General features: G+C 39.0%; 1 protein-coding gene across 1 annotated transcript in view; it reads left to right on the top strand.

Moving 5' to 3' along the window:
* The window catches only part of RNF17 (ring finger protein 17), a 224019-nt gene that overhangs the window by 181142 nt on the left and 24753 nt on the right, over positions 1 to 18124 (top strand). The window contains exons 29-30 of the mRNA XM_064275375.1: positions 15984 to 16109; positions 17445 to 17501. Coding sequence (XP_064131445.1) covers positions 15984 to 16109; positions 17445 to 17501 — 183 coding nt within the window. The remainder of the gene's footprint in view (positions 1 to 15983; positions 16110 to 17444; positions 17502 to 18124) is intronic.

Genomic DNA, 18124 nt, shown 5'->3' on the forward strand with positions numbered 1-18124 from the left:
AGACTTCGTCTCACGTACTTTGGACATGTTATCAGGAGGGACCAGTCCCTGGAAAAGGACATCATGCTTGGTAAAGTAGAGGGTCAGTGAAAAAGATAAAGACCCTCAATGAGATGGATTTGACACAGTGGCTGCAGCAGTGGGCTCAAGCATAACAACGACTGTGAGGATGGCAGTGTTTCATTCTGTTGTACATAGGGTTACTATGAGTCAGAATTGACTCGATGGCATCTAACAACAACAATAATATGTTTGAGGATCTGGTGCAAAGATGCAAAAACTGTAAAGAAAGCATTTCTGTATTAAAGAGGTGGCAATGCGGTGATAAAGACCTAAAAAAGAGCCACAGATCCACTTAACTAAGAAAGTGGAACAGCTTTAATGTTGCTTACATATTACTACCAAGAGCCCCTCTCTTAATTGCTCAGAGCATCTTCTGAAGGAAACTTAAGCAATGTAGAGATTGAAGTTTTTTAGTTTATCACAGTAGCATTCTTTTCTGCTTATTTTAAATAACGTAATGGTCAGGAGAGCAATCTGTAGTATGCCAGAGGTTGCTCCATTCTCATAAATCATGAATGTACATGCCCAACAGCACATACTGATATTCCAAACCTTCCCCAGACTTATACCTCTAAATAAGAAATATTAACCAAGTGCCTGATAAGTCCTAGGCTCTGTTCTAAGCCTAGAGATAAAGCAGTGAACTGAATAGTCAGCAATTTTTGCCTTCATGGAGCTTGCATTTTAGTGGTAAGAAACAGTAAAATAAAATCATAAACTATAAGTATTTTAGATAATGCTATGAAGAAAAATGGAGGTGGGGTAGGGGAGGAAATTCAGTTTTAAATATAGTAGTTGGGGAAGGCATCACTACAAAGGTGACATTTGATGGTGAGAGGACAAACTATGCAGATAACCTGTGGGAAAAGTGCAAAGAGCTCCAAGGTGGCAGCATAACTGGAATGTCCAAGAAAGAGCAAAGAAGTCCCTATGGCTGGAGCACTAAGAATAGGGGGAGGCTAGTTGAAGATTAGGGGAAAGAGAATTGTTAGAACTTTGACTTTTAAGAACATGGGCAACCATTAGAGGTTTTGAGCAAAGGAGTGATATGATCTGACTTTATATTTTAGTATTTTCATTCTGGCTGCTCTTCTGATAAAAGACTGGATACTGGAAAAAGAAGTAGGGAGATCAGCTAGGTGATTAAAATAATTCAGCAAAGATAGGAGTTTTGAATAAGGTGGTACCAGTGGAAATGGTGAGAAATGGTCAACCAACTTATCAGTTATGTTTAATATCTAATAATTGTAAATTTATTTTCCTAAGAGTTTTAAAGCCATTATCATGATTCTTTTTTTTAAAAAAACTGTTGTTAATTTCCTAATTAACAACAATTTTGGATTTATTTTAATTTTTTATTGTGCATTAGGTGAAAGCTTACATAGCAAATTAGTTTCCCATTCGATAGTTTGTATACAAAGTATTCCATGGCATTGTTGCCACTCCCCACAATGTGCCTGCCCTTACACTATTTCTATCCTAGTTTTCCCTTTTCCCTGGTCCTGAATTGCTACCACTTCTGCCTTCTCATCTTTACTTTTGGGAAAATGTTGCCATTTTGATCTCATATAATTGTTCTAAGAAATTGTTCCTCTTGAGTGTCGTTGTATATTTTGTGGGCCTTTCCATGGTTAATGGGTGATCTCTGGTAATGGTGTCAGCTCCAGCTCAGAAGGGTGTCTTAGGGCCATAGTTACAGGGGTTCCTCCAGTCTCTATCAAACCAGTAAGTCTGGTCTTTTTTGTGAATTTGGTTTTTGTTCTACCAATTTTCTCCTGCTTTGTTGGGACCCTCTATTGTAATCCCATTCAGAGTGGTGGGTAGTGGTAGCCATCTAGTTCTTCTGGTCTCGGTGTTACGTAGGCTGTGATTCATGTGGTCCTTTGGACTAATTGCTCCTTTGAGTATTCGGTTTTCTTAATTCTCTTTTGCTCCAGGTGGTAAGAGACCTATAGTTGTGCTTAGATGGCCGCTCGCAAGCCCGGACGCTACTCACCAAAGTAGGATGCATAACTTTGTCCTCATGAACTATGTTGTGCCAGTTAATGTAGATGTCTCCCAAGTCTATGGTCCTTTGCCTTCAAGCCTAGGAACTTTGTCCCATGAGGTGTTTGGTTATGTCTAAGAAGTTGCCAGACTGTGGCCCTTGTGTGCTCTATTGTCTACATGATATATAAGGATCACCTATAGCTATATATATATATATATATATATATATTTTTTTTTTATAGCTATATATCAGGAAACCCTAGTGGCATAGTGGTTAAGTGCTACAGCTGCTAACCAAAAGGTCAGCAGTTCAAATCCACCATGCGCTCCCTGGAAACTCTATAGGGCAGTTCTGTGCTGTCCTGTAGGGTCACTATGAGTCAGAATCTACTCGATGGCAGTGGGTTTTTTATAGCTATATATGTAGAGGTATCCACCACCAAACCTATATCTGCAGATGGGTGTGTTCCCTTATACCCTCCCACACCTCTTATCATATCTATTAGCTATGTATCCATTTGTGACTTAATGTTTGCTAATACTATTGCAGGATTGTCTATGCTATAGTAATTACCATTGTTGCCCTTTGTTCTTTCATTCTTCTCAGTGTCCTCACATGCGTTGGCCATATTTTGCTGACTTCCCCCATGTTGTGTATTGTCTTTCCCATCACCAAAATTATCAAAAATCTTCTTTTGGATAATTTTGCCTCCCTGCCCCACCCCAATCCCTAGTAACCATCAAGGAAAGTTTTTTTTTCCCCCATGTGTAAACCTTTTCTTGTTTCTTTATAATAGTGGTCTCATACAATACTTACCCTTTTGTGATTGACTTATTTCACTCAGCATAATGTCCTCCAAATTTATCCATGTAGTTAGATGTTTTGCAGATCGGTCTTTATCTTTGCGGAGTATTCCCTTGTGTGTATGTAGCACAGTTGGTTGATCCATTCACCTGTTGATGGGTGCTTAGGTTGTTTCAATCTTCTTGCTATTGTGAATAATGCTACAGTGAACATGGGTGTGGATATGTGTATTTGTGTCACAGCTCTTATTTCCTTAGGGTTTATACCTAGGAGTGGGATTGTTGGCTCATTCGATATTTCTTTTTATAGCTTTTTGAGGAAGTGCCATTCAGTTTTCCAAAGCAGTGGTACCATTTTACATTCCTACCTGCAGTGTATAAGAGTTCCAGTCTTTCCACAACTTCTCCAACGTTTATTTTCTCTTTTTTTGATTAGTGCCAGTAATGTCAGGGTAAGATGGTATGTCATTGTAGTTTTGATTCGCATCTCTTTGGTGAAGTGTCTGTTCATATTCTTTGCCATTATTTAATTGGGTTGTCTTTTTGTTGTTGAGGTGTTGAAGTTTTCCATAGATTTTAGAGATTAGACCCTTGTCTAATATGTTGTAGCCACACTTTTTTTCCCCAGTTTGTAGGTTCTCTTTTACCCTTTTAGAGAAGTCTTTTGATAAGCCTGTTTAATTTTTAGGAGATCCCATTTATCTAGTTGATCTTCTGCTTTTTGTGCATTTTTAGTTATGTTTAGTATCCTATTTATGCCATATATTAGGGCCCCTAGAGTTGTCCCTATTTTTTCTTCCATGATCTTTATAGTTTTAGATATTATATTTGAATTATTTAGAGTTAATTTTTGTGTATGGTGTGAGGTATGGGTCCTGTTTTATTTTTTTACAGATAGACATCCAGTTTTGCCAGCACCATTTGTTAAAGAAACTGTCTTCTCCCCCATTTAATTGACTTTGACCCCTTCCAAACCACTGAGAATCATGGCCAAACCAAGTTGACACATATTTTGGGGGGAACACAATTAAATCTAGGACTTTCAGTTTCCATGTATTTGATTTTTTTTCCTTGCTATTCCTGTTATTTCTACTTTTATATCGTTGTGAAAATGCTAGTATTATTTCAGTGTTTTGGATTTTGCTAAGGATTGCTTTGTGGCCAAAATGTTATCTATCATGGAGACTGTTCGATGTGCATTGAAAAAGAATGTATACTTTGCTGCTGTTGGGCAGAGTGTTCTGTGTATGTCTGTGAGTTTGAGTTGGTTGATTATAGCATTTAGATCTTCTATATCTTTGTCTGGAAACCCTGGTGGCATAGTGGTTAAGTGCTGTGGCTGCTAACCAAAGTGTCGGCAGTTTGAATCCACCAGGCGCTCCTTGGAAACTCTATGGGGTAGTTCTGTTCTGTCCTATAGGGTCCCTATGAGTTGGAATCAACTCGATGGCACTGGGTTTGGTTTTTTGTTTTTATATCTTTGTTTAGTTTCTTTCTAGATATTCTGTCTTTCACCAAAAGTAGTGTGCTGAAGTCTCCTACTATTTTTGTGGAACTGTCTATTTGCCTTTTCAATGCCGTTAGAGTTAGTTTTGGGTATTTTGGAGCTCTGTCATTCTTGATTTATGTTTATTAAGTCTTTGTCTTTCTTTTTCCTTTTGATGGTTAGGTTTGGCAACTTTCTTTGTTGTTACCTTGAAATTTACTTTTATCTTTTTTCTTCCTAAATTTAAAACAGTCTTTTATTTCTTGATATCCCCTTTACTTCCTCTCCATACGAAAGTTCTGTAACTACGCCATTTATTCACTGTTTTTTGTTTTGATGTTGTTGTTTACATATCAACGTCTCTGGTTCCCTGTTTTCAGTCTTTTAGCTTTATTTTACTTTTTAAAATTCTTTTTCTGGGTTGGTATCCTGTGTCCAAATCTTAGATTGTTGTCTGACATTGTTGGTTCTCTATCCAAATAACTGTCTTTAATATTTCTTGTAAGTTTGGTCTACTTTTTACAAATTCTCTTAATTTCTGTTTATCTGGAAATGTCCTGATGTCACCATTGTATTTGAGAGAGTTTTGCTGGATATGTAATTCTTGGCTGGCAATTTTTTTTCAAGATTTTATATATGTCATCCATTTGCCTTCTTGCCTGCATACTTTCTGATGAGTAATCAGTGCTTAGTCTTATTGATTCCCCTTTGTAAGTGATGTTTTGTTTTTCTTGAGCTGCTCTCAGGATTCTTTGTTTGTCTTTAGTTTTGGCAAGGTTGATTATGATATGTCTGGGTGACTTTCTTTTGGAGTCTATCTTGTATAGGTTTTGTTGAGTTTCTTGCAATGGATATCCTCTTGTCTTTCATGATGTTAGGAGCTTTCTACTATTGTTTCTTCAAGAATATTCTCTGGGTTTTCCACTCACCCAGCTACCCTACTCCCTCCCCTGACATTCTGAAACTCCGATCAAACACAACTTTTTCCTTTTGATAGTGTCCCACATAATTCATATAGGTTTTCTTCATTTCTTTTTTTAATTTTTAAAAATTTTTATTGAGTGAGCTACTTGTATCAGGTGGACACTTGAGACTGTGTTGGCATCTCCTGTCTAGAGGGGAGATGGGAGGGTAGAGAGGGTTAGAAACTGGCAAAACGGTCATGAAAGGAAAGACTGGAAGGAGGAAGCGGGCTGACTCATTAGGGGGAGAGTAAATGGGAGTATGTAGTAAGGTGTATATAAGTTTATATGTGAGAGACTGACTTGATTTGTAAACTTCCACTTGAAGCACAATAAAAATTATTTTAAAAATTTTTTATTGTGCTTTAAGTGAAGGTCTACAAATCAAGTCAGTCTCTCATACAAAAATTTATATACACCTTGCTATATATCCCTAGTTGCTCTCCCTCTAATGAGACAGTACACTCCTTCTGTCCAACCTGTATTCCCGTGTCTATTCAGCCAGCTTCTGTCCCCCTGCTTCCTTCTCATCTCCCCTCCAGTCAGGAGCTGCCCACATAGTCACACATGTGTACTTGAGCCAAGAAGCTCATTCCTTACCAGTATCATTTTCTGTCTTATACTCCAGTCCAATCCCTGTCTGAAGAGTTGGCTTTGGGAATGGTTCCAGCCTTGGGATAACAGAAGGTCTGGGGTCCATGAACTCCAGGGTTTCTAGTCTCAGCCAGACCATTAATTCTAGTCTTTTTATGAGAATTTGAGATCTGCATCCCACTGCTCTCCTGCTCCCTCAGGGATTCTCTGTCGTGTTCCCTATCAGGGCACTCATTGGCTGTAGCACCACCTAGTTCTTCTCATCTCAGGCTGATGTAGTCTCTGATTTATGTGGCCCTTTCTGTCTCCTGGACTCATAATTACCTTCTGTCTTTGGTGTTATTCATACTCCTTTGATCCAGGTGGGTTGAGACCAATGGATGTATCTTAGATGGCCACTTGCTAGTGTTTAAGACCCCAGACATCACTGTCCACACTGGGATGCAGAACGTTTTATTAATAGATTTTATTATGCCAATTGACCCTAGATGTCCCCTGCAACCATGGTCCCCAAACCCCTGCCCCTGCTACTCTGGCCTTCGAAGTGTTTGGTTTATTCTGGAAACTTCTTTGCATTTGGTTTAGTCCAGTTGTGCTGATCTCTCCTATATTGTGTGTTGTCTTTCCCTTTACCAAAACTGGTACTTGTCTACTGTCTAATTAGCGACCTCCCTACCTCCGCTCATAACCATCAATGGATATTTTCTTCTGTGTTTAAACTTTTTCTTGAGTTCTTATAGTAGTGGTCTCATGCAACTGACTAATTTCATTCAGCATAATGCCTTCCAGATTCCTTCATGTTATGAAATGTTTCACGGATTCATGATTGTTCTTTATCAATGTATAGTATTCCATTGTGTGAATATACCATAATGTATTTATCCATTCTTCCATTGATGAGTACCTTGGTTGTTTCCATCTTTTTGCTATTGTAAACATTGCTGCAGTGAACATGGGTGTGCGTATATCTGTTAGTGTAACGGCTCTTATTGCTCTAGGATATATTTCAAGGAATGGGATTCCTAGATCGTATGGTAGTTCTCTTTTCAAGGAAGAGCCAAATCGATTTCCAAAGTGGTTGTACCGTTTTACATTCCCACCAGCAGTGGAGAGTGTTCCAGTCTCTCCACAACCTCTCCAACATTTATTATTTTGTGTTTTTTGGATTAATGCCAGCCTTGTTGGAGTGAGATGGAATCTCGTTGTTTTGATTTGCATCTCTTTAATGGCTAAAGATTGTGAGCATTTCCTTATGTATCTGTAGGCTACCTGAATGTCTTCTTTAGTGAAGTGCTTGTTCATGTCCTTTGCCTTTTTTTTAATTGGATTATTTGTCTTTTTGTTGTTGAGTTTTTGCAGTATCACGTAGATTTTAGAGATCAGGCTCTGATCAGAAATGTCATAACTAAAAACTTTCCCATTCTGTAGGTAGTCTTCTTACTCTTTTGGTGAAGTCTTTGGATGACCATACATGTTTGACTTTATGAGCTCCCAGTTATCTAGTTTCTCTTCTGGTGTTTCTGCATTGTTAGTAATGTTTTGTATACTGTTTATGCCATGTATTAGGGCTCCTGGTGTTGACCCTATTTTTTCTTCCGTGATCTTTATCATTTTAGATTTAATATTTAAGTCTTTGATCCATTTTGAGTTCATTTTTGTGCATGGTGTGAGGTATGGGTCTTGTTTCATTTTTTTGCAGATGGATATCCAGTCATGCCAGCACCGTTTGTTAATGAGACTGTCTTTTACCCCCTATTTAACTGACTGTGGGCCTTTGTCAAATATCAGCTGCTCATATGTGTATGGATTTATGTCTGGATTCTCAATTCTGTTCCATTGGTCTGTGTATCTCTTGTTGTACCAGTACGAGACTGTTTTGACTGTGATGGTATAATACGTTCTAAAATCAGGTAGTGTGAGGCCTCCCACTTCGTTCTTCTTTTTCAGTAATGCTTTACTTATCCAGGGCCTGTTTCCCTTCCACATGAAGTTGGTGATTTGTTTCTCCATCTCATTAAAAAATGTCATTGGAATTTGGATAAGGGTTGCATTGTATCTCTAGATTGCTTTTGGTAGAATAGACATTTTTACAATGTTAACTCTTCCTATCCATGAGCAAGGTATGTTTTTCAACTTATGTACGGCTCTTTTGTTTCTTGTAGTAGTAGTTTTCTTTGTATAGGTCTTTTACATCTCTGGTAAAATTTATTCCTAAGTATTTTATCTTCTTGGGGGCTGTTGTAAGTGGTATTGATTTGGTGATTTCGTCCTTGATGTTCTTTTTGTTGGTGTAGAGGAATCCAACTGATTTTTGTATGTTTATCTTGTATCCAGATATACTACTGAACTCTTCTATTAGTTTCAGTTGTTTTCTTTAGGCTTTTCTGTGTATGAGATCATGTCATCTGCAGATAGAGATACTTTTACTTCTTCCTTACCAATCTGGATGCCCTTTATTTCTTTATCTAGACTAATTGCTCTGGCTAGGAACTCGAGCACAGTGTCGAATAAGAGTGGTGATAAAGGGGGCATCCTTGTTGGTTCCCATTCTCAAAGGGAATGCTTTCAGACTCTCTCCATTAGGATGATGTTGGCTATTGGCTTTGTATAAATGCCCTTTATTATGTTGAGGAATTTTCCTTCTATTCCTATTTTGCTGGGAGTTTTTATGGTGAATGATGTTGGACTTTGTCAAATGACTTTTCTGCATCAGTTGATAAGATCATGTGGTTGTTGTCTTTTACTTAATTTATATGATGGCTTACATGGATTGTTTTTCTAACGTTGAACCATCCCTGCGTAACTGGTATGAATCTCACTTGGTCATGGTGAATTATTTTTTTGATATGTTGTTAAATTCTGTTGGCTAGAATTTTGTTGAGGATATTTGCATGTAAGTTCATGAGGGATATAGGTCTGTAATTTTCTTTTTTGTGGTGTCTTTACCTAGTTTTGGTATCAGGGATGTGGTGGCTTCATAGAATGAGTTTGAGAGTATTCCATCCTTTTCTATACTCTGAAATATCTTTTGGTAGTAGTGTTAACTCTTCTCTGAAAGTTTGGTAGAACTCTCCAGTGCATCTGTCAGGGTCAGGGCTTTTTTTTTTTTTTTTTTTTGGTTAGGAGTTTTTAAATTACCTTCTAAATCTCTTCTTCTGTTACTAGTTTATTTAGTTGTTCTACCTCTATTTGTGTTAGTTTAGGTAAGTAGTGTGTATCTAGAAATTCATGTATTTCTTCTTGGTTTTCAAATTTGTTAGTGTACAATTTTTCGTAGTAACCTGATATGATTCTTTTAATTTCAGTCGGGTATGTTGTGATATTGCCCATCTCATTTCTTCCTCAGGTTATTTGCTTCGCCTCCTGTTTTTCTTCTGTCAGTTTGACCAGTGGTTTATCAATTGTGTTAATTTTTTCAAAGAACCAGCTTTTGGTGTTGTTAACTCTTTCACTTGGTTTTCTGTTCTCTATTTCATTTATTTCTGCTCTAATTTTTATTATTTGCTTTCTTCTGGTGCCTGAAGGTTTCTTTTGTTGCTGTCTTTCTATTTATTCAAGTTGTAGGGATAATCCTTTGATTTTGGCTGTTCTTTTTGGATGTGTGCATTTATTGCTATAAATTGCCCTCTAAGCACTGCTTTAGCTATGTCCCAAAGGTTTAGATAGGAAGTGTTTTCATTTTCATTGGATTCTATGAATTTCTTTATTCCATACTTAGTTTCTTCTGTAACCCAGTCGTTTTTGAGCAGGGTGTTGTTCAGCTTCCAGGTGTTTGACTTGTTTTCTCTGGTTTTTCTGTTACTGATTTCTACTTTTATGGGTTTATGGTCAGAGAAGATGCTTTGTAATATTTTGATGTTTGGATTTTACTAAGGCTTGCTTTATGATCTAATATGTAGTCTGTCTTAGAGAATGTTCCATGTGCACTGGAAAAGAAAGTTCACTTAGCTGCTGTTGGGTTGATTGTTCTGTATATATCTGTGAGGTTGAGCTGGTTCATTGTGGCATTTTAATCTCCCATGTCTTTATCGAGCTTCTTTCTGGATGTTCTGTCCCTCACTCAAAGTGGTGTGTTGAAGTCTCCTACTATTATTGGAGAGCCGTCTATCTTACTTTTTAATGCTGATAGAGTTTGTTTTGTGTATCTTGCAGCCCTGTCATGGAGTGCATAAATATTTAATATGGTTATATCCTCCTAGTATATTGTCCCTTTAATCACTATATAGTTTCTTCCCTTATCCTTTGTGGCAGATTTCACTCCAAAGTCTATTTTGTCAGAAATTAATACTTCCACTACTGCTCCTTTTTGATTGTTGTTTGCTTGATATGCTTTTTTCCATCCTTTGAGTTTTAGCTTCTTTGTGTCTTTAAGTCTAAGGTGTGTCTCTTGTAGGCAGCATATAGATGGACTGTGTTTTTTAATCCATTCTGCCACTCTCAGTCTCTTTATTGATGCATTTACTCCATTTACCTTCAGGGTAATTATGGATAGGTATGAGTTCAGTGCTGTTAGTTCGATGTCTTTTTTTGTGTGTTGTTGACAGTTCCTTTTTCCCTCTTAATTTTTTGTGCCGAGTAGTTTGTATATTATCTTTTCCTCTTATTCGTTGTTGTTGATTTTGTTTTGGATGAGTCTTTATTTTTTTCTTCTATTTTATTTTGATGAGGAGGATTGTTAGTCTCCTTTGTGGTTACTTTAATATTTATGCCTATTTTTCTAAGTTTAAACCTAATTTTTATTTCTTTATATTGCCTTGACTTCTCCATATGAAAGATCTATGGCTATATTTTTTAGTCCCTCTTAATTGTTTAGCGTTGTCATCTTTTGCATAATGACATCACTGTTACCCTGTTTTGAGTGTTTTTTTATCTTTGTTTTTGCGATTCGTCTATCTGTGTTGACATCTAGTTGCTGTGTCCTGTGTTCTAGTCTTGGGTTGATATCTGATATTATTGATTTTCTAACCAGAGAACTCTCTTTTGTATTTCTTAGAGTTTTGGTTTGGTTTTTATGAAGCCCCTAAACTTCTGTTTATCTGAAATGTCCTAATTTTGCCTTCATGTTTGAGAGACAGTTTCGCTGGATATATGATTCTTGTCTGGAATTTTTTTTCCTTCAGTGCTTTACATAAGTCATCCACTGCCTTCTGGCCTCCATGGTTTCTGCCAAGTAGTCTGAGCTTACTCTTATTGACTCTCCTTTGTAGGTGACCTTTTGTTTATCCCTAGTCACTCTTAAAATTCTCTCTTTATCTTTGGTTTTTGCGTGTTTGATTATAATATGTCTTGATGACTTTCTTTTGAGATGTACACTCTGTGGAGTTCAGTGAGCCTCTTGGATAGATATCTTCTCATCTTTTATGATTATCAGGGAAGTTTTCTGCCAACAAATTTACCTGTGTTTTCTGTTATCCCACCCTGTTCTGGTATTCCAATCACTGGTAGGTTATTTCTCTTGGTAGAGTCCCACATGATTCTTGGCGTTTCTTCATTTTGTAAATCCTTTTGTCTGATTTTTCTTTGAATATATTGGTGCCAAGTGTTTTTTCTTCAGTCTCACTAATCCTGCCTTCCATTTCCATAATTCTGCTCCTCTGACTTTGTATTGAGTTTTCTAATTCTGTAATTTTGTTAATCTTCTGAATTTCGGACTGCTATCTCTCTGTGGAGTCTTGTAGCCTATTAAATTTTTCATTATGTTCTTGGATAACCTTTTTTAATTTCTTCAACTGCTTTATCTGTGTGTTACTTGGCTTGTTCTGTGTTTTGCCTGATCTCGTTCCTGATGTCTTGAAGAGTTCTGTGTATTAATCTTTTTTATTCTACATGTGGTAATTCCAGGAAGATACCTTCATCCGGAAGATTCCTTGATTCCTTGTTTTGAGAGCTTGTTGAAGCAATCATGATCTGCCTCTTTATGCGATTTGATATGGCCTGTTGTCTCCAAGCCATCTATAAGTTATTGTATTAATTTACTTGATGTTTGCTTACTGTATCCTAGCTTCTTGCTTTGTTTTGTTTTTATAGGCCCGAACAGGCTGCTTGAGTTAGCTGGCTTGATTATTTTCACATTTGAAGTTAAAACATCTTGTCACCAGAATGCTAGAGCTGTAACCCAGTATTTGAGCCTAGGGGTCCATTCACTTTTCTTGTATGGATTCAGGTCAGCTGGCCAGGTAGTTGGTCATCAAGTGTGTGATACAGTCTCTGTCCTACAGTCTTAAAGGGGCAGGTGTGAATGGTGTAGGCACAGGTATCTGGTTGCAGCAGGGGTCACGCTCTGAACAAAGCAAAGGGTTGACAGCCATCCCCTGAGTGTCTGTGAGGAAAGCGCATCCTTGTTCCCTAGAGCACACAGATGAGTGGGTTCTGTGGTCAGACCATGGGCACTCACTGCTTTTGGTTATAAGGACTAGGAGGTACCACTTATCCTTGGAGCCCTGTCCCGTGTGGCTAGGTGACATGGGTGGAGCCATTGTCCTTGGGCCCCTGATGTGGGTAGGTGAGGACCCTGTTCAATAGGCAAAGTGGTGTTAGACATCAAAAACCCACCTCTCTACCACACAGCTGAAATGGTTGCAGTCTGCCAGCAAGGGCCTATTCTCCTGAAATGGGCCCACACAGGTCCATGCAGGGGTGAAAGATATTCAGAGTCCACAGACTGCGCCTGGACAGGAGCCGCTTCTGACCTGAGCTCTCCAACTTAGTGGAGCTGGAAGATTATCTTTTTTCCCAATTGTTAATTTATTCCTCCTCCAAGGCCGGGAGAATGGCTCAGGGTGTGCAGCAGGACCTACCTCAGGCCCAGGGAAATCAGCTGCCACTGAAGCCGGCTCGGGGGCTGGGGGCATGGTACACTAAATGCAAGTGCCTAGCTTTTGCCGAGAGCGCTGTCCTTCTCTGGTTCCGGAGGTGTGTGTAGGCTGTGCAGCTTGCTGTCTCTCCCTGAGAAAACTGCATCCAGAACACTACTGCCAGCCCCACCACGGTCACTCCATTGGATTGTGCCTGAGAGTTCCCACTGAGTCAGGTCCGGCAACTCTTCGCCACTTCTGAACCATCTCTCCCTCCCTCTGCAGCTCAGTCCATTTTCTAACTTTGCCTTTTGATGTTCAGGGCTCTTAGCTTGTCATATACATAATTGCTTCACTTGTTTTTTCAGGTCTTTGTTACAAGAGGCATCAATGGAAGCATCTGACTACTCCGCAATCTTGTGTACACCTCTTCATTCTTTTCTGATTTTACCTCAAACAAAGTGGAGTGGAGAGATTTGTCTGCAGTTTTTCTAATTTGTTTCAATTCTGCTTCTATATCCTTCTATTGAGTTGTCCTTTTCTGAAATGTTATTAATCTTTTGGATTTCTAGTTCCTGTTTTTGTATGGTTTCCAGTTGTCTATTTACTTTGTCATTTTGTTCTTCTATTTTCCTGAATTCTCCTTTAGCTTTGTCTGTGCTTTCTTTGGTTTTGTTTGTTTTCCTTGGTTTTGTCTGTGTTTTCCTTGATCTCTTGGAGATCCCCATATATTAGTCTTTTGAATTCTTTATCAGGTGATGCCATTGCCGTTTCTTCCTCTGGGAGTTTTTTTGGTTCTTTGTTTTGGTCACTTGCTGGTGGCATTATGTCTTGCTTCTTTTTGTGATTTGATATTGTCTGTTGTCTCCAGGACATCAAGAAGTTAATTTTATTTACTGTATTTTTTTTGCTGTGTCCTAAATTTTTGTCATGTTTTGATATATCAAAGTAGGCTGGGTGTGTGTGTTGCTCTGGTTGCTAATCTGTTTATTTCAAAGCTCTTACCTCGTGTCTCCAGGTGGGTGGAGCAGTGACTGGGTGTGTGAGCACGGGTCTCTTTTTGCTGATCTTGTAGGTCTGCTGAGGAGGTAGGTGGCGTTTCTGGTGAGGCAGTATGTCTCTCCAGCCAGTCACCTGGCTGTGGGTACAGAGGACATTCTCCCTGGTCGCTGGGTTTTGTGTAGTGTGTGTGTGCAAGGGTGCCCGGGTCATTAGTTACCATGTGGGTTGTGCGGAAACTCTTAACGGTTCGGGTGAGCAGGGCTGCATGAGGTGTTTGGAGTGGGCAAAGTCTTCGGTTGTAGGGGGAGGGGACAGTGTGGGGAGTAAGGCAGAGGCGATACTACCTGTCCATGGGAACCTGGTTGGAGTGTGTGCCTTGTCTGCTAGAGCATATCATGGAGGAGGTTGTACAGCCAGTCCTCAGGCCTCTGGTGCAGGTTGCTATAGGGAGTAGACGGAACCTTCAGTCCTCAGGATCCTGGTGTGGGTGGCTGGTGCTGGCTGTGAGTGTAGAGTTGCTCCTACTTGCCTGCACCAAATGATGGGGGTTCAGGTGGGAATGCTGGTTGCTTTGTTTCAATATGGCCATACTGTGCAGGGTCGAGTAGCAGGGCACCGGCAGGTGTGAGCAGAGTGAGAAGCACTCCTGCCTGTCTCTAGCCATGAGAATAGAGCCATTCCTGCTTGGCTGCACCAGGTGATGGGGGTTACAGCTGGCAATGCTGCTTGCTTTGTCCCAACATGGCTGTGATGTTCAGGCTTGGCTAGCAGGGTACATGCACGGGTGACCAGAGGGGGCAGAAAATAGTGATGAACTGTGGACCCCTGGCACAAGTGGTTGAGCAAAGGGGCAGGTACCTCCAGACTGTGGTGTGGGCTGCCGGTTTAGGGGCCAGGGCAGTGGTGGAGCCACCAGGCTGCACATTCGAGCAGGATAGGGGGATGGAGTAAGAAGGATGGGAGTACCTACAAGCATGTGTACCTCTGGCATGAGGGGCTGGGGTGGGTATGGTGTGTGGGGTGCACGCAGTTGACTTTCGCAGAGTGAGAAGCACTCTTACCTGGCTATGGCCATGACTGCATAGTTGCGCCTGCTTGGCTGTACCAGATGGTGGGGGTGTCAGCTGGGAATGCTACTTGCTTTGTCTGAATATGGCCATGCTGTGCAGGTTCAGCTAGCAGGGCACCGCACAGATGACTGGAGGGAAAATCGTGAACTCCTGGTGTGAGTTGCTGAGCAAAGGGGTAGCGACTCTCAACCTTGGGCTCCCAACTTAGTGTGGGAGGCACCAGGCTGCTGTTGCAATCAGGGAGGAGGGGACACATAAGGGTGGTGTGAGTGCCCCACAGGCCCACATACCTCCAGCACAGGGAGCTGGGGTGGGTGTTGTGAATACAGGGCGTGCATTTAACTTTCACAGCATTCCTGTCTTGCTCTGGACATGTGTACAGAGTCACTCCTCTTGGCTGCACCAGGTGGTGAGGGTTTCAGCTGGACATGCTGTCTGCTTTGTCTCAGTATGTCCGCACTGTTCGGGTTTGGCTAGCAGGGTGCTGGCGATCTGAAATTCTCCATTTCTGCTGTTTTTGTATTGTCTCTCCTCCTTGGTGCTCAGTCTGATTCTTCAGTCTTGTCTTTGATCCTTAGGATTCCTAAGTTTTCACCTACATTCAATTCACTTGGGTTTTTTTTTTTCCTTTGGCCCTTTATTATAAGAGGGACGTTATGAAATGTCTGACTATTCTGCCATCTTGGACCACCTACTCCAGTTTTGGATTTTTAACATTTCTTCACTTCTGAGCACACCTTTTCTTTCTCCAAAAAAAAAAAAAAAAACCATTGCCATCGAGTTGATTACGACTCTTAGCAGCCCTATAGGACAGAGTAGAACTGCCCCATAGGCCTTCCAAGGAGCACCTGGTGGATTCAAACTGCCAACCTTTTGGTTAGCAGCCGTAGCCGTTAACCACTACGCCACCAGGGTTTCCTTGTTTCGCCAACTTAATATAAATTGCTAATACCATTTATAGATGATGTATAGAAGTAAATAACTAGAAAACTTTATACTTCATGGACATGTAAATGTACTTTATATAAACCAAAGTAGTAGAATTACTGTCTCAAAACCTGCCAAAATACTAGGAAGATAAATTCGATGCATCAGGTCATTAGTCAAACTGTGGTAATACTCTGTCATATTGTCATACTTTTGTATTTGCTGACTATAAAATTTTAGTCATCAAGAAGACTTTATTTTTATAATATAATCTTCTTTATTGAATTTATAGAAATTACCTGAAAATCCGTGGGGGAGGTTATCTGTTCATCTCTATTTTGATGGAATGTCACTTTCTTTCTTTATGGTACACCATAAATATTGTACATTTGAACATCCTGAGGAAATATTGAAAGCAGTAAGTGAATTATTTATTTTAATTAAATGTCACATTTTGGCTTGCACCCCAACTCTTAAATATAATTCTATGTGTCTGATACTTTGAGTCTAGAGAATTTGTAAATTCTTTATTAAAAAATTAATATACTCTATCATGTTTTATAAATGCCCTGAAGAAAGACTTCTGCTGTATTAAGATTCAATTAATGTTTCTGTACCTTACAAACCTAATCAAGAGTCCATTATGTTATCTAATGTTGTTCCAGTGTAGGGATGTACATTATAAAACCTTCATAGAATTCACAGCCAGAAAAGGATTCTCTCCACAGATAAAATGTTTTTTTTTCTTTTTCTTGACAAAAGAGCCATATATTGTAATATTTCTCCCTTTTGCCTTCTTATAGGAAACTCAGCCAGATTTTGAACTTAGCTTCATAAATAGCCCATTCCAGGTACTTTTATTTTTCATATTTTTAACATCATAATAGCTCTTTATAGATATAGTTTCACATTACAAGTTGCCATAAATCCTTTATGGAAATAGGGTATGCATCATAACTAAAACCATTAACATTTTATGTAGAAATATATTCTTAATTCTAGAGTTACAGTTCACTTGTTAGATTTTTAATATTCATTTTAGTGATAATCAACAACCAAACATTGAGTTTTCTGTTCAGTATAGAAAAATACTTTCTTTTCTCAAATTAAAACTGTGATATTACTTTACACATGTAATCCTCACTAATTTTTTCTTGTGAGCAGAGGGGAGGGTGTGTATACACATGTATGTGTGTGTGTGAGTGTACACATGCATGTGTGTGTGTGTGTAAAAGCTGCTACATGTATTAAACTGATTTATAAAGATTAGTTGCTCTTTTCCAGTTGTACGCTCTAATGTGAACATTCTAAAGGGAAGTCAAGAGTTCCCACTCTTATATAAACTAATCACCACTGATGTGTTTAGCATAATTTTGAAGAGACTTATGGTTGAAATATTAAAGATTACTCAGAACATTAAGCTTTCCTGTAGTTAGGACCCCTGGTGGCACAGTGGTTAAGTGCTTGGCTATTAACCGGAAAGTTGACGGTTTGAACCCACCAGCTGCCCCACAGGAGAAAGACGTGGCAGTCTGCTCCCATAAAGAGTACAGCCTTGGAAACCCTATGGGACAGTTCTACTTGACAGCAGCGGGTTTGATTTTTTTTAATGTATATGTATGTAATTAGCCTGGACTCATTTAATGAATGCCAACAAGGACATGCATCCAAGTTTTTGTGGGGTTGAAATATGAAAGTGTTTTAAAACAATAGTTAAAGGTGATTTCATTATAATAATACTGTATTATTTCAGAAACCAAGAGATTACAATAAAAAATTTGAGGAGGAGAGTTGGGAGATAAGGTTTGAGGTAAGTTTCAACCCATATATTTTGGAAACTTTGGACACTTCATAAATACAAAAGAGCTGATAAAAAATCAGAGGTTTTGTTATTGCTGTTTTTTTTAATAACAGCTTTACTGAGATATAATTTGAATACTGTAAAGTTCACATTTAAAGTGTAAGATTCAGTGTTTGTTTTTTGTATTTTTACAGAGTTGTACCACCATGATCCCTACTAATTCCAGAACATTTTCATCACTCCCAAAAGAACCGTGTACCCATTAGAAGTCACTCCCCATTCTCTCCTCCTCTAGATCCTGACAACCACTGATCTTCTGTCTCAGTAAATTTTTCTCTTCTTGACTGTTCATAGAAATGGAATCACATAGTCTGTCATCCTTTGTGACTGGCTTCTTTTACTTAGCATTATATTTTCAAAGTTTAGTCATGTTGTAGTAGCTATCAGTACTTTATTACTTTTTTTTACTGAATAATATCCCATTGTATGGATATACCACATTTTGCTTATCCATTCATCAATTGATAGACATTTGGGTTCTTTTCATTTTTTTATCATATGAGTAATGCTGCTGTGAACATTCTTGTACAGGTTTTTATGTGGATATATGTTTTCAGTTCATCTCTTGGGAT

This window comes from Loxodonta africana, chromosome 23, assembly GCF_030014295.1.
Source record: "Loxodonta africana isolate mLoxAfr1 chromosome 23, mLoxAfr1.hap2, whole genome shotgun sequence".
Lineage (NCBI taxonomy): Eukaryota > Metazoa > Chordata > Mammalia > Proboscidea > Elephantidae > Loxodonta > Loxodonta africana.